Consider the following 16,212-nt stretch of genomic DNA (forward strand, 5'->3'; position numbering starts at 1 on the left):
ATGCTTGTAGCCACCCATGAAGGGAATGCATAACTTATCCCCTTCAATCCAATGATATATTCTTCCATTTCATCCTTGACAGTAACACATGATTTCATCCAGTTATGGATAGATTTACAAGCTGGAAGGGTTAAATATATCCTTCATTAAACCCCTCAGTACAAGAGATACTTCCCAAACTGAAATAAATCATCTGTATATAGCAAGAATACAATGGAAAAGTACATTATCATACACAAGGGGTTAAAACTGCGTCAACAAAATACCTGTACAGTACTTAGATTCCACAGTTTTTCTTTCATTATTTTAATAAATCAAAGGCAAACTTAACAATGTCTACCATCAGTTTTCCATCCTTCTTGTCAGGCAGAGGAATGAATGGAACGATGCAATACATTCCACACTGAGCTGCAGGACTGTTTACACAAATACTACCCTATACTCCTTTAACCCTAACTCGGCCCAAATATTCGTCCTTTTGCAGCTTGCTTCACATGGCTTAATGGCAGCATATGGCAATACTATAACTGTATATTCTATCCAAAGCACTTCATTGTAATAACCGAAATGATTTTTCAACAAATTAATCACTGTCCTGCCCAAGATTTGATCTCAGGCCCCCACGCTTCATACACGCGCATGTTACCACTGAACCAATGAGAGGATCGCCACTTTGCCTCTAGGCAACGCAGGCTTTTATACACCCCACTGCATCATGACTTGCATTATATACTAGTGCTCAGCTCTTGTTTCAACTAAGTACTGTATTGAAGATAGAGATGTCATTTTTAGGCTAAGTTAGAGTGCAAAAGAAATATTGTGGAATTCTCTGGTATACTCACTTACCACTCAAGACTACTGAAAAACATGAAACTGAGGTGCCTTGCTTTAATATTGAAGTACTGTGACTACTTTCTTAGGTATGAAGGGGTCATGCTGCAGCTAAATGTCTACATACTGCTACTGTATACTGTGCTGCAACCTACTTACTAATATGAAACTAGAGAACCAAACTAGTGTCGATAAAGAGCTGAGAAAAACACACTGTACTGAACTGTCTAGCATATAATAATTAAAACAAAGCAGGGCAACAACAGAAAAAAAACTATGCATTGGGAAGCCTCAAAATTCTATGTTGCTGAAAAATATTTGCTGTACTTGCTAACTCCATGTGAGCATGGTGGAGAGGAAGACCAAGGAAGAGATAGAGGGACAGAGTGGAGAGATATGAGAGGGGGAGGGGGGGGAGTGAGTTGGAGGGAGAGCAGCAAAATAGCAGAGGATGGAATGATGTGGGGCTGCGATACCTGAGAACACCTCAATGATATAACAAGGACCTGGTGTACAGCATTCAAATTAATCTACAATTTATTCCATAACCTTACAACATCTCTTTGCTGGAAATTAGGGTTGGAAAGATAATAACAATGACAAGATATTGTTTGCTTTTTTTTACACATACAATTAGTCCTCAATTAAAGCTGTTTCACTAAAGTCGTTAATGCATAACCACCTATTTTTCACTTAAAGTTGTTGGACAGAATTAACACATTCTTCACTAAAACTGCCTGTGATTCATTATTAGGTTGCTTTGAAGTAAGAAATTAGAACTGGATTTTTTTAACTTCTCATTCATAAACCAAAAGCATGTCTCACTCAAAGATGTTTCACTTAAAGTAGTATTTTGGCTGCACACACCACATACTTTAATTGAGGATTGGCTGCATGTTTCAAAACCCGCACTTATGGGGTGCCTTCATGCAGAGGCAAAATATAACCAAGTGATGAAGCTCTTTAGTTATACTGTTTAAATGTTCCTTATCCCCCAAAAGAAGGATGGTGGACAGCAGGGAAGGGCAACTTCAACCTACAGACCATCAGGGTAAGAGTCACATGAGCCTGTGACCACAACGACAACAGCTATCAGAGGGTCATAAGACTAAACCTAATTTACATTTTAATAAATTACCAAGTTCGTTGGCTTGAATGATGAGTAGATGGAGTCCAGTAAGGGTCCATTTTTACAAGGCACTCTGATGACAGTCCTAATTTTGTGCCTTCCCTTTTCCCATTTCTGGACCTTACCCACCCGATATATAAATGGCATCGGGGTCAGGATGATGATGATGACGAGGAAGGTCCATCGTAACTAACCATGCCAGCTGCTCCTACCATAGGATAATAAGAATCATATACTGCATTCTTCTACCTCTAAACAACAGTACAGCACAGCAAATTAACAACTCTAGTCTAATGATGTCCTTTCTGCTTTTACTCTTGCTACCACCAGACATTTTACTCAGCTTGAGAAATTATTTCAGAATGGTATATCACTCAGTCCACTTTAAAGCATACTGAAAAATCAAAACAGGTAAGACAGACATTAAATGGGAAACATGTACTTAACAGACCAAATATCTTGTAAAACAAAACACTTTAGCATCATTCTCTCTCTCTCCTGTTTTCGGCTGTATCTGATCCTGAAAACAGAAGGAACTCAGCAGGGTATAAGCTCTCTCACAAGAGCAAAGCCCAATACAACAAGGAGTTACTGTACTATAAATGGTGAGATTAAGACCATGTGTGTGGGAAGAGATATCCACTAACTGTCATGCTTATCTTTCTTATCATTCATCCACAGGTGATCCAACTGACACAGAAACATACTGGTACTACTCAAATTGGTTTTAGCAGTCTGTAGTGTAATTATATCTTCTAATATCAGAAATCCCTCCTAAGATGAATATAATGGTCTGGTAACAGCAAGAATAAATAAAATATACTTAGTGCAATGCTACTGAAATGGTTAAGAGACGACTAACCCTTGAGAATAAAATCAAGTGGTAGTAATATGACACTGTATCTACTTTAACTAAATATCTACATCATTATAGTAAAGGAAATAAAACCCTAAACCCAAACTAATGCATAAAGTTTAATACACACTACTTCATCAGGCACACCAACCAAAGAGGACACATGAAAAAGATGGAAATGCTTACCTGATCAACATGCACTTCATGGAAAAGAAAGACCAGGAAACAGGGAATGATGATTGTATTGTCATCAGATAAGGAGGCTCCCCAACACCACTTCCTAACTGATTTATTCCGACTCTTACACCTCATTATCCTTTTCCATGTTGCATAAATTCAAATATCACCAAATTCCTCATAAATATTGTACAAATGGATATCAACCAGACATATCCAAAGAATCATAGCAAAAGAAGAGGTGCTGAAGAGCTTCCTTAACCAATATGAATAGAGGTAAGAGTTATTCAAAAACAATTTCGTCAGTCATCACAATACAATTAATTTTGGCAGGATGAACAAGAAGGGGAGGAGAGAGAGAGAGAGAGAGAGAGAGTCTGTGTGTGTGTGTGTGTGTGTGTGTGCTGAGTCTTCCCATGTTTCTGATTCCTACCATAGAAACAACCCTTAGTTCCAAGAAAAGAATAATCAAGGGTAACTAAATTTATTCTCTGAAGGACAAACTAGGAAATGAGACTGCAGATCTTATGTCTCCAGTTCTTCAACCAAAAATCAGATCTAAGTTACAATAGGAAATGAACTGTAAATATATTTGAGAATCCTACTTCTGAAATGCAGCTGTGACAGCATCAAAAATAAACACACTACCGTAAAATGTTGGTAATAATGAACTTGTGGGGCAATACTATACCAAACTTTCCAAGGGACATAATTTCTTGCCACTACTAGCAAAGCATCAGTAATAATTCTCATACATACTGGAAACACAGACATTCCTATACTCTACTGTACGGCAGTTTGGCACAGAAATGCGATAACTAAGCGCTTGGTAGCAAAGGCACATCAAGAATAATTATTACTGTACCATACTCATTATTAAACATTCAAGTAGTGAAGAAGTTAATGAAAGCTACTGGCCTATCACTCCTAATCATAAAAATTATAGGTAAATGGCATAATAAAATCTTTAAAAATAAGTTACTGAACCGAACAGGTTAACTATGACCAACGCATTATTTATTACATTCTTCAATGTTAGATTTCAATTATTTCCATCATCTACTCTTTAAATTTAAAAAATCAAGTAATACCCCCAAAAGTTATCATATATTAAGGAGTAACAGAACAGCCACAGAAATACAATACAGTACAGAAGTGTTAAAATAAGCATTGCAAGAACTCTAAAAGAAATGGTTGAGAGAGAGGAAAAGGGAAGAAATGGAAAAGGGGAGGTGGGGATAAGGGATTATAATTAGGATATTACTGGGTGTGTGCATGATATTAAACCAAGCAATATACATTTTCATTAACAGTACCATAATAAGTTAGGTTTTCTTTAAATGTAATTTTTTTTTAGTTCACCCTGGGTAATCCATGCAATACATCAATGCTCATTTCTCATCAGTTAAGGAGGCTTCTCAGCACCTTTTCTTTAGCAATTCATTTTATATATTACAGTTCTCAGCACCTTTTCTTTAGCAATTCATTTTATATATTACAGTTTATCAATCTCTAGTATGCTGTTCACTTATTCTTACATTAACAGCATAAATAGCACACAAGACATTATTGATATACTGTACCAAATCCATAAATACCAGTACATTCATAAAGAGGTGTTCAAGAACCTCCTCAACCAGCAAGAATACAGAAGCTGTCTATGAGAGGAAAGCTTAACCCTCTCGGGAATCATGAGTTTCCTGTAAGTTTCTGTGACATGATCAGAGAGAATAGCATGACCTCTGACCACGCACAAAGGAAAACTTTCCCTTGAATTTTATTTGCCACAGAATTGGTTACCCTTCAGCTCAACTCTGATATGGTGCAATTTGCGTCACCGTTCCCAAGAGGGTTAATAGTTACCCATGTGCTACCACAAACCCATACTCCTCATTTACCTCCTTAACTCCTTCATTTCCATGACACTGGTTTTCACTGTACAGGACAAGTTTTATCTAAAAAATTATTAACTTCTTCAGAGACTTTACACTGAATCATGAGCAATTCTGCAAGAAAAAATTAATTAACGTTCATCAGTCGCTTCAATATAACATAACTACTGTACGTGATGACTACACATACACTGTAACTGTATTGGCATGATAAGTAGGCTGACTGGATTGGAAGTGCTGAACTGAAAATACCATATTTACAGAACACTACACCAAACACATACTTCATGCAATAGAAGGGGAGGAAGGTGGTTTGAAAACAATTAAAAGAAATCCTTAATACTGTCCTGTACTCCAGTTTACACTAGACGAGAAAGTATCATAAATCATTAAGACAGAAATATGGCTGACTAACGAAGTCCATCTGAACAACATCCTAACAATATCAACCATACTCTGTGACATATTACTATAAAAGTATAATGACAAATTAAATGCTGAAAAAAAAAAAAGAGCATTAGAAGAATGTACTGTAATAATGCATACATCATACTAGGTCATGCTGTACCATAAAATACAAAGATGGAACACACGCTGAAAAAGAACATTATAATACTTAAAAGAATGATGTGGTGTTATTGACCTGAACCACTCAATATATTACAGCATGAACTGTGCTGAAAGAATATTATAAGCAATGGTATTCTCAGCATTATGGGTCCTATTCTTGCATATTAAGAGGCTTGCATGGCACCTCTTCCTCATGCTCATCTGAATGTGAACCTACTGGACTACAGGTTGAAGTTACCTTCCTCCTGCAGACCACCATCCTCCTTCCGGGGGGATACGGAGTCAACTGAGGGACAATGTTAGGATGTGTTGCCAAATATCATAACTTTTTCCATACAACTACACTATGAACTGCAGAAAATTGGCAAATTAGATTTTTTTGGTACAGTCCCACTGAAATCTTAATACACAATTCTACTACAATTTACTGTGAATTTAACAGCAACACAGACCTTAAATATGACAACTCCTTACAAGAACTTACCGTGATGTCTATGTAATCTATATCCCCATTGGAATTCTATAACTTTAACCTCCATGCAATATGTACTGTGCAATATGCTAAGTACACTTCTAAGGAAGAGGTGCAATGAAGCATCATATAATGACAGGAATGCAAAATTATACAACAACAGAACTAAATGTGGCCTGGAATTGTTCCTCATTCTACTGAAATGTCCATTGGCATTAAAAAGATCAGTAAAACCTTTCCCTTCCTCTACTTCCACCCAGCCTCAGTTGACCCAAGCTCTACCTTTCCATGTTTTCCCATCTCTCCCACTCCCCCCCCCCCCTTTTTTAAATCACGGGTTTAGCTGACGAAGAAATGAGAGGTTCGGGTCAATGGGTTAAAAAGGAACATATTGTTAAAGCATAGGCGTATGGTGTATATAACAGGTACCTTTTTTTTTACACTTATGGTAACCAGTTTGTTTCTATGGCACATTATTTATATATCCCTGTCCCTGGTGAGCTGTGGGTGTGTGTGAACATAACATATGGTGCTGTGTTATATGTGACTAAAGCTAAGCTAAAATACAGGTACTGCTGATTGGTCAGTATATGTGCATATTGGTGGAGGTTCCCTCAGTGTTTTGAGGCTTTGCGGGAAGCAGCTATCATGCATGTTTGTGTTTCTATCCAGCTCCCCCCTCCTCCCCTTGCCTATCCTTAACCCTGCCTTACCTAAGCCTAACAGTGCCAAGTCCAACTCCACACTGTAAGTATATCTTCTCCCATCCCCTAGCCCTCCACCAAATAAGCACACCTCCTCCATCCACATCCCCTTTTCTGCCTTCCCTATCCTGATACCTACATCCACCACCCAAGCCCAATTACTCCTCCTTGCTCTACCCTGTAAGCATTCCTCCTTCCACCCAACACTTCCTCACCCCCTTCCACCCTCTTCTCCATCCTGTAAGCATTAACCCCTCCACTTAACACCTCCTTACCCTCTATCATCCCTCTGCTCCAACATGTACATATATCAATGTCATCCCACCCATATCTACAATTCAGTCTCACCCCTTCCCACGCTTATTCTCAACCCAAACTATCCAATTTAAGCATGACACTACCACAAGTGCACGAGTAAGCATTCCTCTCTCCCACTACACTTCCTGACCCCCATACCACCCCATCCCTGCTCCACCATGTATAACTCCACTCCTACTCAACTCCATCCCCTATCCCCAGACCATAAACATCCTCCCCCTAACGCTTCCTCATCCTCTACCACCACCACCACCACCACCACCCCCGTTCCGCTGTGTAATCATATCCCCCCACCTCACCCCCTACCCCTGGTGCACCACCATGTAAGTATTCCTCCCTTCCATTTCTTTATCATTAATCATAGATCTAGTGGGAAAAAGACAGGAAATTAAAGAAAAACAGGCCAGTGGTGGGAAACAATGTCAAAGTATAAGTTTATGATTTAAACACTTCCTGACTCCTTCCTTCTCTTTACTAATAACAGACTTAGCAATATCTTGAACAAACAACGGATTGTGGTGAGGAATACAGCGTCAAAGAACTAGCTGCTAGTGTATGGTGTAAATGGTTCTCACTCCCCTACTATCCCCCTTCCCACTCTAACGTGTAAGCATATCTCCACCCCCCACCCCACACCCCCTCCACTATCACCAGGTTGAGACAAGTCCAGTCACACTACACCGCCTCTCTCTCAGGTGGGGCCAGTCAGGGGTTCAGTGAGGGGCTCAGTAAGGGGAAATGATGGGGTGGAGGAGGAAGTAGAGGGGGTGATGAGGTGGGGATAAGTAGAAGGGGAATGTGGGGGGAAGGAGAGAGGAGGACAGGATGTCCTCCTCTCTCCTTAGGGAAACGGAGATGAGGGAATTAGGAGGAGGAAAGGATGAGGGAATGCAGGGAGGGAAGGTGGTGATGGGATGAAGAGCATGGGAAAAGAGGGAAGGATGAAATGGGTGGTAAGAAAAGGGGAGGAGGAGGAGAAAGAAGAAAGGAAGAAAGTGAGGAAGGGGGAAAGGGTGGAGGAAAAAGAAGAGGCAGAGCATCAGAGAGGAGGGAAGAGGGAGGGGGAGGGAAAGAAAGAAGACTTGAGAGAGTGGAGGGAGGGAGAAAGAGGGGTCAGGCAGAGTAGTAACCAAATCTACACCATACCACTATTTATTTCAACCACCTTCTGCTTCATTGTCTGTGTCTTGTATCTGTCTTATCCTCCTTCTAACTTCCTCTGACTTTACCTTCAAGTTTGAGAGTACAGGAAGGGAGGAAGATGGGAGAAAGGTAGCAAAGAATGACAGATGGCAGGGAGGAGCAGAGAAAGTGGGGCCCATTAAAGGAAAACGGAGGGGGAAGGGAATGGTATTGAGGGAGGAGAGGGTAAGCAATAAGAGGACACAGGATGGGAGAGCCATTATGGGGGGGGAGGGAAAGGGTAGGGGTGGGGGGGGAAGGACTGGAGAGGGAAAGGGAAGGAGGAGAGAAGGGAGAGGGACAGGGTAAAGAAGTGAGATGCGGGGGAGGGATACGGCAAAGAAGGAGGTGGGAGAGTGAGGAAGGCAGGGGTGTACCAGGTACTGTAAATGGTGTAAGACAGTTACAATTCAGATGGCAGAGAGGGTGGGATAGTGCTGGGGAGAGAGAAAGGATTGAGCAGAAAATGGGTGCCCACAAGGATGGCAAGGGTGGGAGGGGGAGAGAGGAGAGGAAGGAGTGTGGGAGAGTAAGAGAGTAGAGGAATGAGAGAACAAGAAAGCAGAGGTGTGAAAAAGAGTGAGCAATAAATTATACAAGTGAAGGACAGTAGGTGCATAGGGAAGAGAGAAAGAAAAGTTACGGAAGAGGTGAGAAGAACAATAAGATGAGGAAGGAAAGTGAAAGTCTGTGTGCATGGCAGTTATACTAGGGAAGGCAAAAGGGGGAATGGGAGAGGAGTGGGGGAGAATTAGTGGCAAGGGAAGGAAAAGGTCTGTAAGGGAGGAGGAGGAATGTCAGGGAGCTGGGGGGAAGGAGAGGGTAGAAAGGTGGGTGTGTACAAGTTAGGCCTATAGAAAGGAAGGCAGAGAGTGGGTGGGAAGACAGTAAGAGGACTGAAGAAGAGAAGCATGGGAGAGAATGGAAAGGAACAATTAAAGTGGGGTCAAACCAATCAAATAACCAAACATAAACTATATTATTTACTATCTTGTTTCTGCGTTTATGCCTTGTACCTGTCCTACCTTCCTATCATAACCAAACCCCTACCAGTGTTTACTATTATTATCTTATTTCAACATCTGTGCCATGTATCTGTCCTACCCTCCTCCTAAGCCCCTATGACTTTAAAACCAACACCATACTGACTGTCAACTAGCTACCACTGTCTTCTAGTTTGCTAACTGTCAGGTATTTATCCTGTCCTCCTCCAAGACTACCAGTGGAAATATGGAGAATCTTCACCACATAAAATAAAAATAAATAAAAATGACCAAACTTCTTAAATCTGAATATATTTTGATGTTTTACCCAAGTTACGAGAGACCTTCTGTAGTTCGGGAATTAGTGAAGGCTATATCTAACCCTTGGGGAGAAAAAAAAAATAAAAAAATCTCAAGGTGAGCAAAATAATCCAAATGTTTCTTAACAATCTGGCAACAGTTTGAATATAGTAATGAAAGTTTTCTATTCTGTTCATGGTAAACTCTGACCCCAGTGGCATAACCTTCACTTAACTTCCGCTACTTTCAGATGGCTTCATTCAACTTAGTAAATATCACTTGTACTGGATAGATTAACAAAGGCCATACCTAACCTCAGGAGTTCAAATAGTCTACCCTAATGTGAGTAGAATTGTCTATGAGGCACTAAAATGCTCAAGGAAAATACATTAATGGATTCTATCTATCTATCTATCTATCGCCAGACACCATAATCCCTTAAGGGGTGGCTTCAATAGGTTAAATACAGCCTGAAACATACACAAATATTAGTTAATGACATAAATGAAGACCTGCAAGTGTAGAATATAAAATGAATGTCCCTAATACTAGTATCAGATAACAAGTAACACATCATATGGCTACAAAACGTAATATTGTACCAAGTCCTATGAACCCTCCCTGCATTACTCTTATGAACCCATACAACTTGGTATGGTATGAGAAAATTCATTTATTACTTCAAAAAATGCACTTTAACCCTTGAGTGTTTTCTTTGTTATTCTTACATCCATAAAATTTTATTCAGTTAAAGAGAACTGTTAGACTGGTGGGGACAGATAAAATCTTCACTAACCTCAGCAAAATTCCTGACAATGAAGGAGATAACATACATCTAACTCATCCTTTATGAAACATCCCCAAAGTTAAATAAAACTATATGAAGACAGCACAAGTAGATTAAGAATGACATCATCAATATAAATGGATTTGAGCAAGAACGTCTCTGCCACAACCCTTCCTGACTGGCTGTGGCAATGTACAAGTACGGTACAGCACCAACAAGGCAACTGTTTGTTTACACTCAACACACGAGTACAGTATTGCACTACCACGGCAACTGTTTATACTGTCAATGCTGTCTCCTAAATACTATCCAAACTTGTATTTTTAGTCACTTCAAGCTACCATTCAATAAACTGCCACAGATTAAACAGGCAACTATAAATTCAAACAAAAATCCATGCTAAAAGTCTTATTACTACTGGCCAAAGCAATAAAAAATAACAAATTCTGTAGAGACAAACAACATTAATCAATAAAATTATTAAAATCAAATAATACCTTAATACTTGTAATAATAATAATTCATTCATTCATTCATTGCCAGACGCCATGTATCCCAGACGGGGTGGCCAAGGGCTTAGAGTTAATTGTTTTACAGGGAGGGGCACTAATCCTCCACCAACCCCACTTGACGTAGGGATGCCAACAGCATCTGGTGTTCCCAGGCGGTCACCCATCCAAGTACTAACCAGACCCAACGTTGCTTAATAATAATAATAATAATAATAATACCAATAAAGAATGAAACAGAACTAATGAAACTGAACCAGCTACAGAAACATACAACCCTGGTAATTGGTACCTAAAAAATTCCAACTCTGAAGTGGCAACATTCTCCTTTCATCAGAGTTTAAACATCCTAACTTTAAAACTTCCGTATTTGAAATCAAAACTACAATTTATTTTGTAGATCGTCAAGGATTTTTAACTCAATGTAAAAAAGTAGCATAAATTTAATAAGCTGCAATAAAAACTGCACGTACACTTAACAAAAAATAAAAAGAGGAAAACATTAATATCGTGAGAATGCACTACTCAAGGTCATGCAAGGAACTCCATCAATACAGTTTAATTTTTCCTTTTTCATATACACCATTCAAATAAATAATAATATAAAATAATTACATTAGGGTTACATATTATCCACCTACATCATAACTTGAATAAATTAGCCAGTAGTTGAGGGTAACATATCAAACTAAAATATACCTAAATCACTTCACTTCACTACTTCAGTCAGTAGCTTGTACGGTACATGATAACACTGAAACATCCCATTACTGATAAATTCTCCATATCTGGCCACTTTAAGACACTAGCCATTAACCCCTTGAATAAGAGGGCCACTTTTTTACCTATTATTCTTACTAGGTACCACCAAATCATTTTATTCAGCTTTAGTTTCCTTGCAGCAGAGGGGTTAAGACTATATCTAACCTCTCAAGTCCAAAAACTCTCCTCAGTCATATATATAAATTTCTTGCTATATAAAAAAATATTCAATTACATATTCGTAGTGAAAGGGTTAAATTTAGGTTGCCAATTTGCGTATTAAAATTCACACAAAAGTAGGATGCCTGGAATAATTTAAAAATACTATCACAGACCATTTTACGACTATGTGCATGAATCAAAACCCTAAATCGCCCAACAAACTGTAAAAATCTACCTAAAATATATAAATCCCGAATAAATTAGCCACAACATAATGAACTTACCGTAGTGAAGCCCTGAGACCACTGCCATGCCAAGTCCAAGATAACCACTACACCGTCCTTATTACACGGGTTGTTCACTCCACCTTCACACTCTTACCTCTTCACTTCGGGATGAGGTGTGTGGCCGTCTGCCTGCCCGTGTGAGGGTAATACCGGATTGGGGAACACGTTGGTACAGGCGTCAAGGGAGGTTACGGCTTGCGACACACACACATACACACGTCCTGCTACAACTTGTATTCAGGGTGGCCATGTCAAAATTCACTACCGCTAAACTTCTTATCGAAAATCACCAAGATGTCGCCTTTCATTATACACTAGTATCTCTTCTTTTTCTTCCCTCATGCAGAGTTTATACATGTATAAGGTAAATTGGCGTGAATGCTGACGAAAAAAATACGTGAAACAAAATGCTGTCTCTGTTCGTTCAGTTGCTAAACTTCCTCAATAAAACGCTAGAATGTCGCCTTGTAAATAAAACTGTTTATTGATTTATCCTCACAAATACAGCTATCATACACATCGCAAGAAAACGAAAGTGCATATTAGAGTGGATTAAGCACGAAAAACAACATTATTTCTACTAATAATCACTGCTTTTGATATCTGCAAACTGGCTTATATCCTCCTTAAATAAGGTCAATATATGTAAAATCTCTAGAAAAACAATCACAAGATGGAGTGATTGAATCTCTCTAACAGTGTTAAAACTGTAAAAAATATCGAAAATATCGTTATATTTATTGAATCTAGACGTTAAATATACCCGCTAAATGCAAGTGAACACCTCTTAATCTAGCGAAAAGAGCTGGATTGTAACTTTGCCCGTGTGTGTAGCCTCAGAGCTGCCAACATTATCTTTTTACTTTCTTTATTAATTTAACTTCATACGTTTCCTATAATCATTATTTATCTGCATCTTATTATCTATTAATACCTGCAATTAAATATGAAGTTTTTACTAGCATCTGCGGAAGAGTTTTACTAATCCAGAATACAAGGTTGCACCATAATGTTGGTACGTAGATGCGAACTAGTGATAATTGCAACAAAAAATGCTGCTTTTACTACTCCAATCTATTCTTGTCCTTGATTAATATGTGCGCATTGCTTCTTCCATTACACTTATACATAAATTAAGAATGAAAAATTAACGGAATTCATTCATTCACAGCTGACCTTTGTCTAGAACAATGAATGAAGGCACCTTATTCATAACAAATGTGTGTACTCATTCTACGGTCACTTCTAGTCATTAAAGAACACCATATTGGACCATCAAAACATATAATAAACCAAAACTCTGTAAAATGATTCAAAAGTGGTGAAAGAGGAAGCAGGTGTGATGAAAGCGGAATGCATACACACATCCAGCAAGCCTGAACGTGTCTGCAGGGCTGTGGTTGTGACGGGTGTGGTGTGGTGGTGTGGTGACGTGAGTGTTGCCAGTTAGCGTGGGCGTTAACCCCATGTTACCACAGGCACGAAAAGAACGGACCCAAAGAACGTACCCATACCTGAGTTTCCATATTCATTTCCTAAGTACGACTTCAAACTTTCTAACCTAGCTTGCTTTATTCCTTTTGCAGCTTGCATTAGGTAGTTCAGCGGCAGAAAGATGATACTGCGGCTCTACATTTTCCATAACACTTCATCGTGACTGGCACTGTACTCTCATGATATTCTATTGTTACGATTGAGCACACAAGATGGACATGGCTATTTTGGGCCTAGTTAGAGTAAAAAGAATATAGTATAGTCAACGACTATCAGAATCGTTTAACTGGCATACATCACTCTGATAACTGAATTAATTAGCCTTTTTTCCCAACTCTTCTAGCTTATTGCAAAATATTCCCAACTTATCTGCCAACCGACGCACAGTGATTTGCCAGGTTTTAAAAAAATGCTAAGTAAGGATCAGTTTAACCGTCATACAGCTTACCTTATCATGAGAGACTATATGAAACAATGTGATACTTCCGTTTTGTCATTCTTTGATACCCTTAGGCGATGTGGTCTATATAAACGAAGGGCTATATCCTATATTTTATGTTTTGGATTTTGTCCACTGAGAGAGAGAGAGAGAGAGAGAGAGAGAGAGTGTACGAGTAAACTTAAGAGTACATATGAACTGGTACGAACAAGAGAGGGTACGGGAAGGAGGGAGGGAATTTCGAGAAATTAGAGAGAGAGAGAGAGAGAGCGCAACGGAAGCGGGTACGAATTAATCCCTCTCTCTCTCTCTCTCTAGTTGGTAACTTGGTAGTCATTCTGCTGGTATCTGCCGAAGGTTTGCGTCTCCTTGTAACCAATTATCTGGTTTTTAATGGCAGAATAGGATCATAATTTCACCCATACATCATTTCCCTAACCAATACTACACCCATACATAATTTCCCTAACAAATACATCCATACATCATTTCCCCAACCAATACTACACCCATTCATCGTTTCCTTAACCAATACTACACCCATACATCATTTCCCTAACCAATACTACACCCATACATCATTTCCCTAACCAATACTACACCCATACATCATTTCCTTAACCAATACTACACCCATTCATCAATCCCTCAACTACACCCATACATTTCCCTAACCAATACTACACCCATTCATCAATCCCTCAATTACACCCATACATCATTTCCTTAACATTTCTTCAGAGCCAGGAAGAGATAATACATAAACAATCCATCTCTTTGTTGCCTTAATCCCGGAAGGAGTGGTCGTGAACAAATCGCCTTCACGTCATCCTGACCTCTGTCATTTGGCTGTCCTCCCTCAAACACACACCCCGTTGTCTCATACATCTCTCCACTCCCCAGTACTTTGCTATCCTTGTCTTGTTCTAGTAATTCAGTTGCACTCATAGGCGTTGTCTAGTACAGACCACCTAGCCTACTGCAGTTATCCTTTCTTCTTACGATGCTCTCCCTCCATCCCATCCTCTGTCTCCTCCTTTACTCCATCCTCGATCTCCCCGGTCTCCCCCTCCCTCTCCACCACCACCTCCCTCTGCTTACGATTGGGGGCCCTATTCGTAACTGAAAATTCTTTACACTTATAAAATATAAACCATCATTACAGAAGGCATATTCGCGGACTATTTTCACTCGCTTATTACCCTCCCAGTAGTCTGTGTACGTGAGAAGATATCGTAGGTTATGTCCATTCTTCTTTGATCCAGGACGGAGGAAGCAACCAAAGTATAAGTCTATATTCTTTGGAAGCGACAACCTCAGGGACCTCACACCATCCCCGTCGATACAGCCCTGCCAGTGTTTCCCTTCCCTCTGCACCAGCCAACATCTTTAACGGTCTCGACTCAAAAGGAGAGAGTAAAGACCCTAGGCTAGTCTCCCGCAGCCCAGAATAATTAACCTTTCAATATAAGAGGCATTTCCTGTGTATAAATTCGTCAGTAAAATTCTTCTCAGGTAACTAGAATAAATTGACATCATCGTACTGAAGAGTTTAGGGGTAGATTAATGGTCTGTCTCTCGTGGCAATATCTATGAAGCGATAAATATCTTACCTTGACCCGAGAGAGAGAGAGAGAGAGAGAGAAAGAGAGAGAGAGATTGAGAGAGAGTACGGTAGGTAGAACAAAGAAAGCTAAGCAGAGAAGGTATGTCAGGTAAGCTGTTTACTTGGTGAGAGAGAGAGAGAGAGAGTACGGTAGGTAGAACAATGAGAGCTACGTAAGTGAGCAGAGAGAAGGTATGCCAGGTAAGCTGTTTACTTGGAGTATGAGAGAGAGAGAGAGAGAATGGAAGGTAGAGCGTCGGCCTGTTAGCGGGTCACTGGAATTAATACAAGTTTAGCTGTTTTGTCCCTAGATTTAGAGAAACGCATTTCCATTTAGCATGTTTCAGCCTCTTTCCTAAGATGAATCTCTCTCTCTCATCATTAAAATTTTCCCCTTCTCCTCCTAATCGTTTTCCAAGAACCAGCCTACCTGACCCCCCCTCTCATCCTCAAGTTTCCCCTTCCCATACTTCGCATAATCGCATTTTCCAAGAAACAGCCTATCTGACCCAGGGGCGCACGGGGGGGGGGGGGCCGGGCCCCCCCTTAGCTCTCTGGCTCCTTTAAAAATTTATATATATTTATTTCGATAACAGCAAAACATGAAAAATTGGCAAGTGCAAACAAAGAGTAACACATGAGCCAGCAGCTGCCTGACTCTAAAACTGCATGTGACCCAGTAATTATCGGATTACCTGACTTCACCTCACTACGCCCCCCCCCACTTAGAAAATTCCTGGGTGAGCCCGTGA

General features: G+C 39.8%; 1 protein-coding gene across 1 annotated transcript in view; it reads right to left on the reverse strand.

The window, feature by feature from the left end:
- Positions 1-11,996, reverse strand: part of LOC145407556 (uncharacterized) — a 31,254-nt gene extending 19,258 nt beyond the window's left edge. Inside the window, exon 1 of the mRNA XM_080278482.1 lies at positions 11,919-11,996. Within this exon, the coding sequence (XP_080134608.1) occupies positions 11,919-11,946 (28 nt within the window). The 5' untranslated portion in view covers positions 11,947-11,996. The remainder of the gene's footprint in view (positions 1-11,918) is intronic.
- Positions 11,997-16,212: the final 4,216 nt, after the last annotated feature.

This window comes from Coenobita brevimanus, chromosome 73 (genome assembly GCF_032717465.1).
Source record: "Coenobita brevimanus isolate Jiangsu-jjx chromosome 73, ASM3271746v2, whole genome shotgun sequence".
Taxonomy (NCBI): domain Eukaryota; kingdom Metazoa; phylum Arthropoda; class Malacostraca; order Decapoda; family Coenobitidae; genus Coenobita; species Coenobita brevimanus.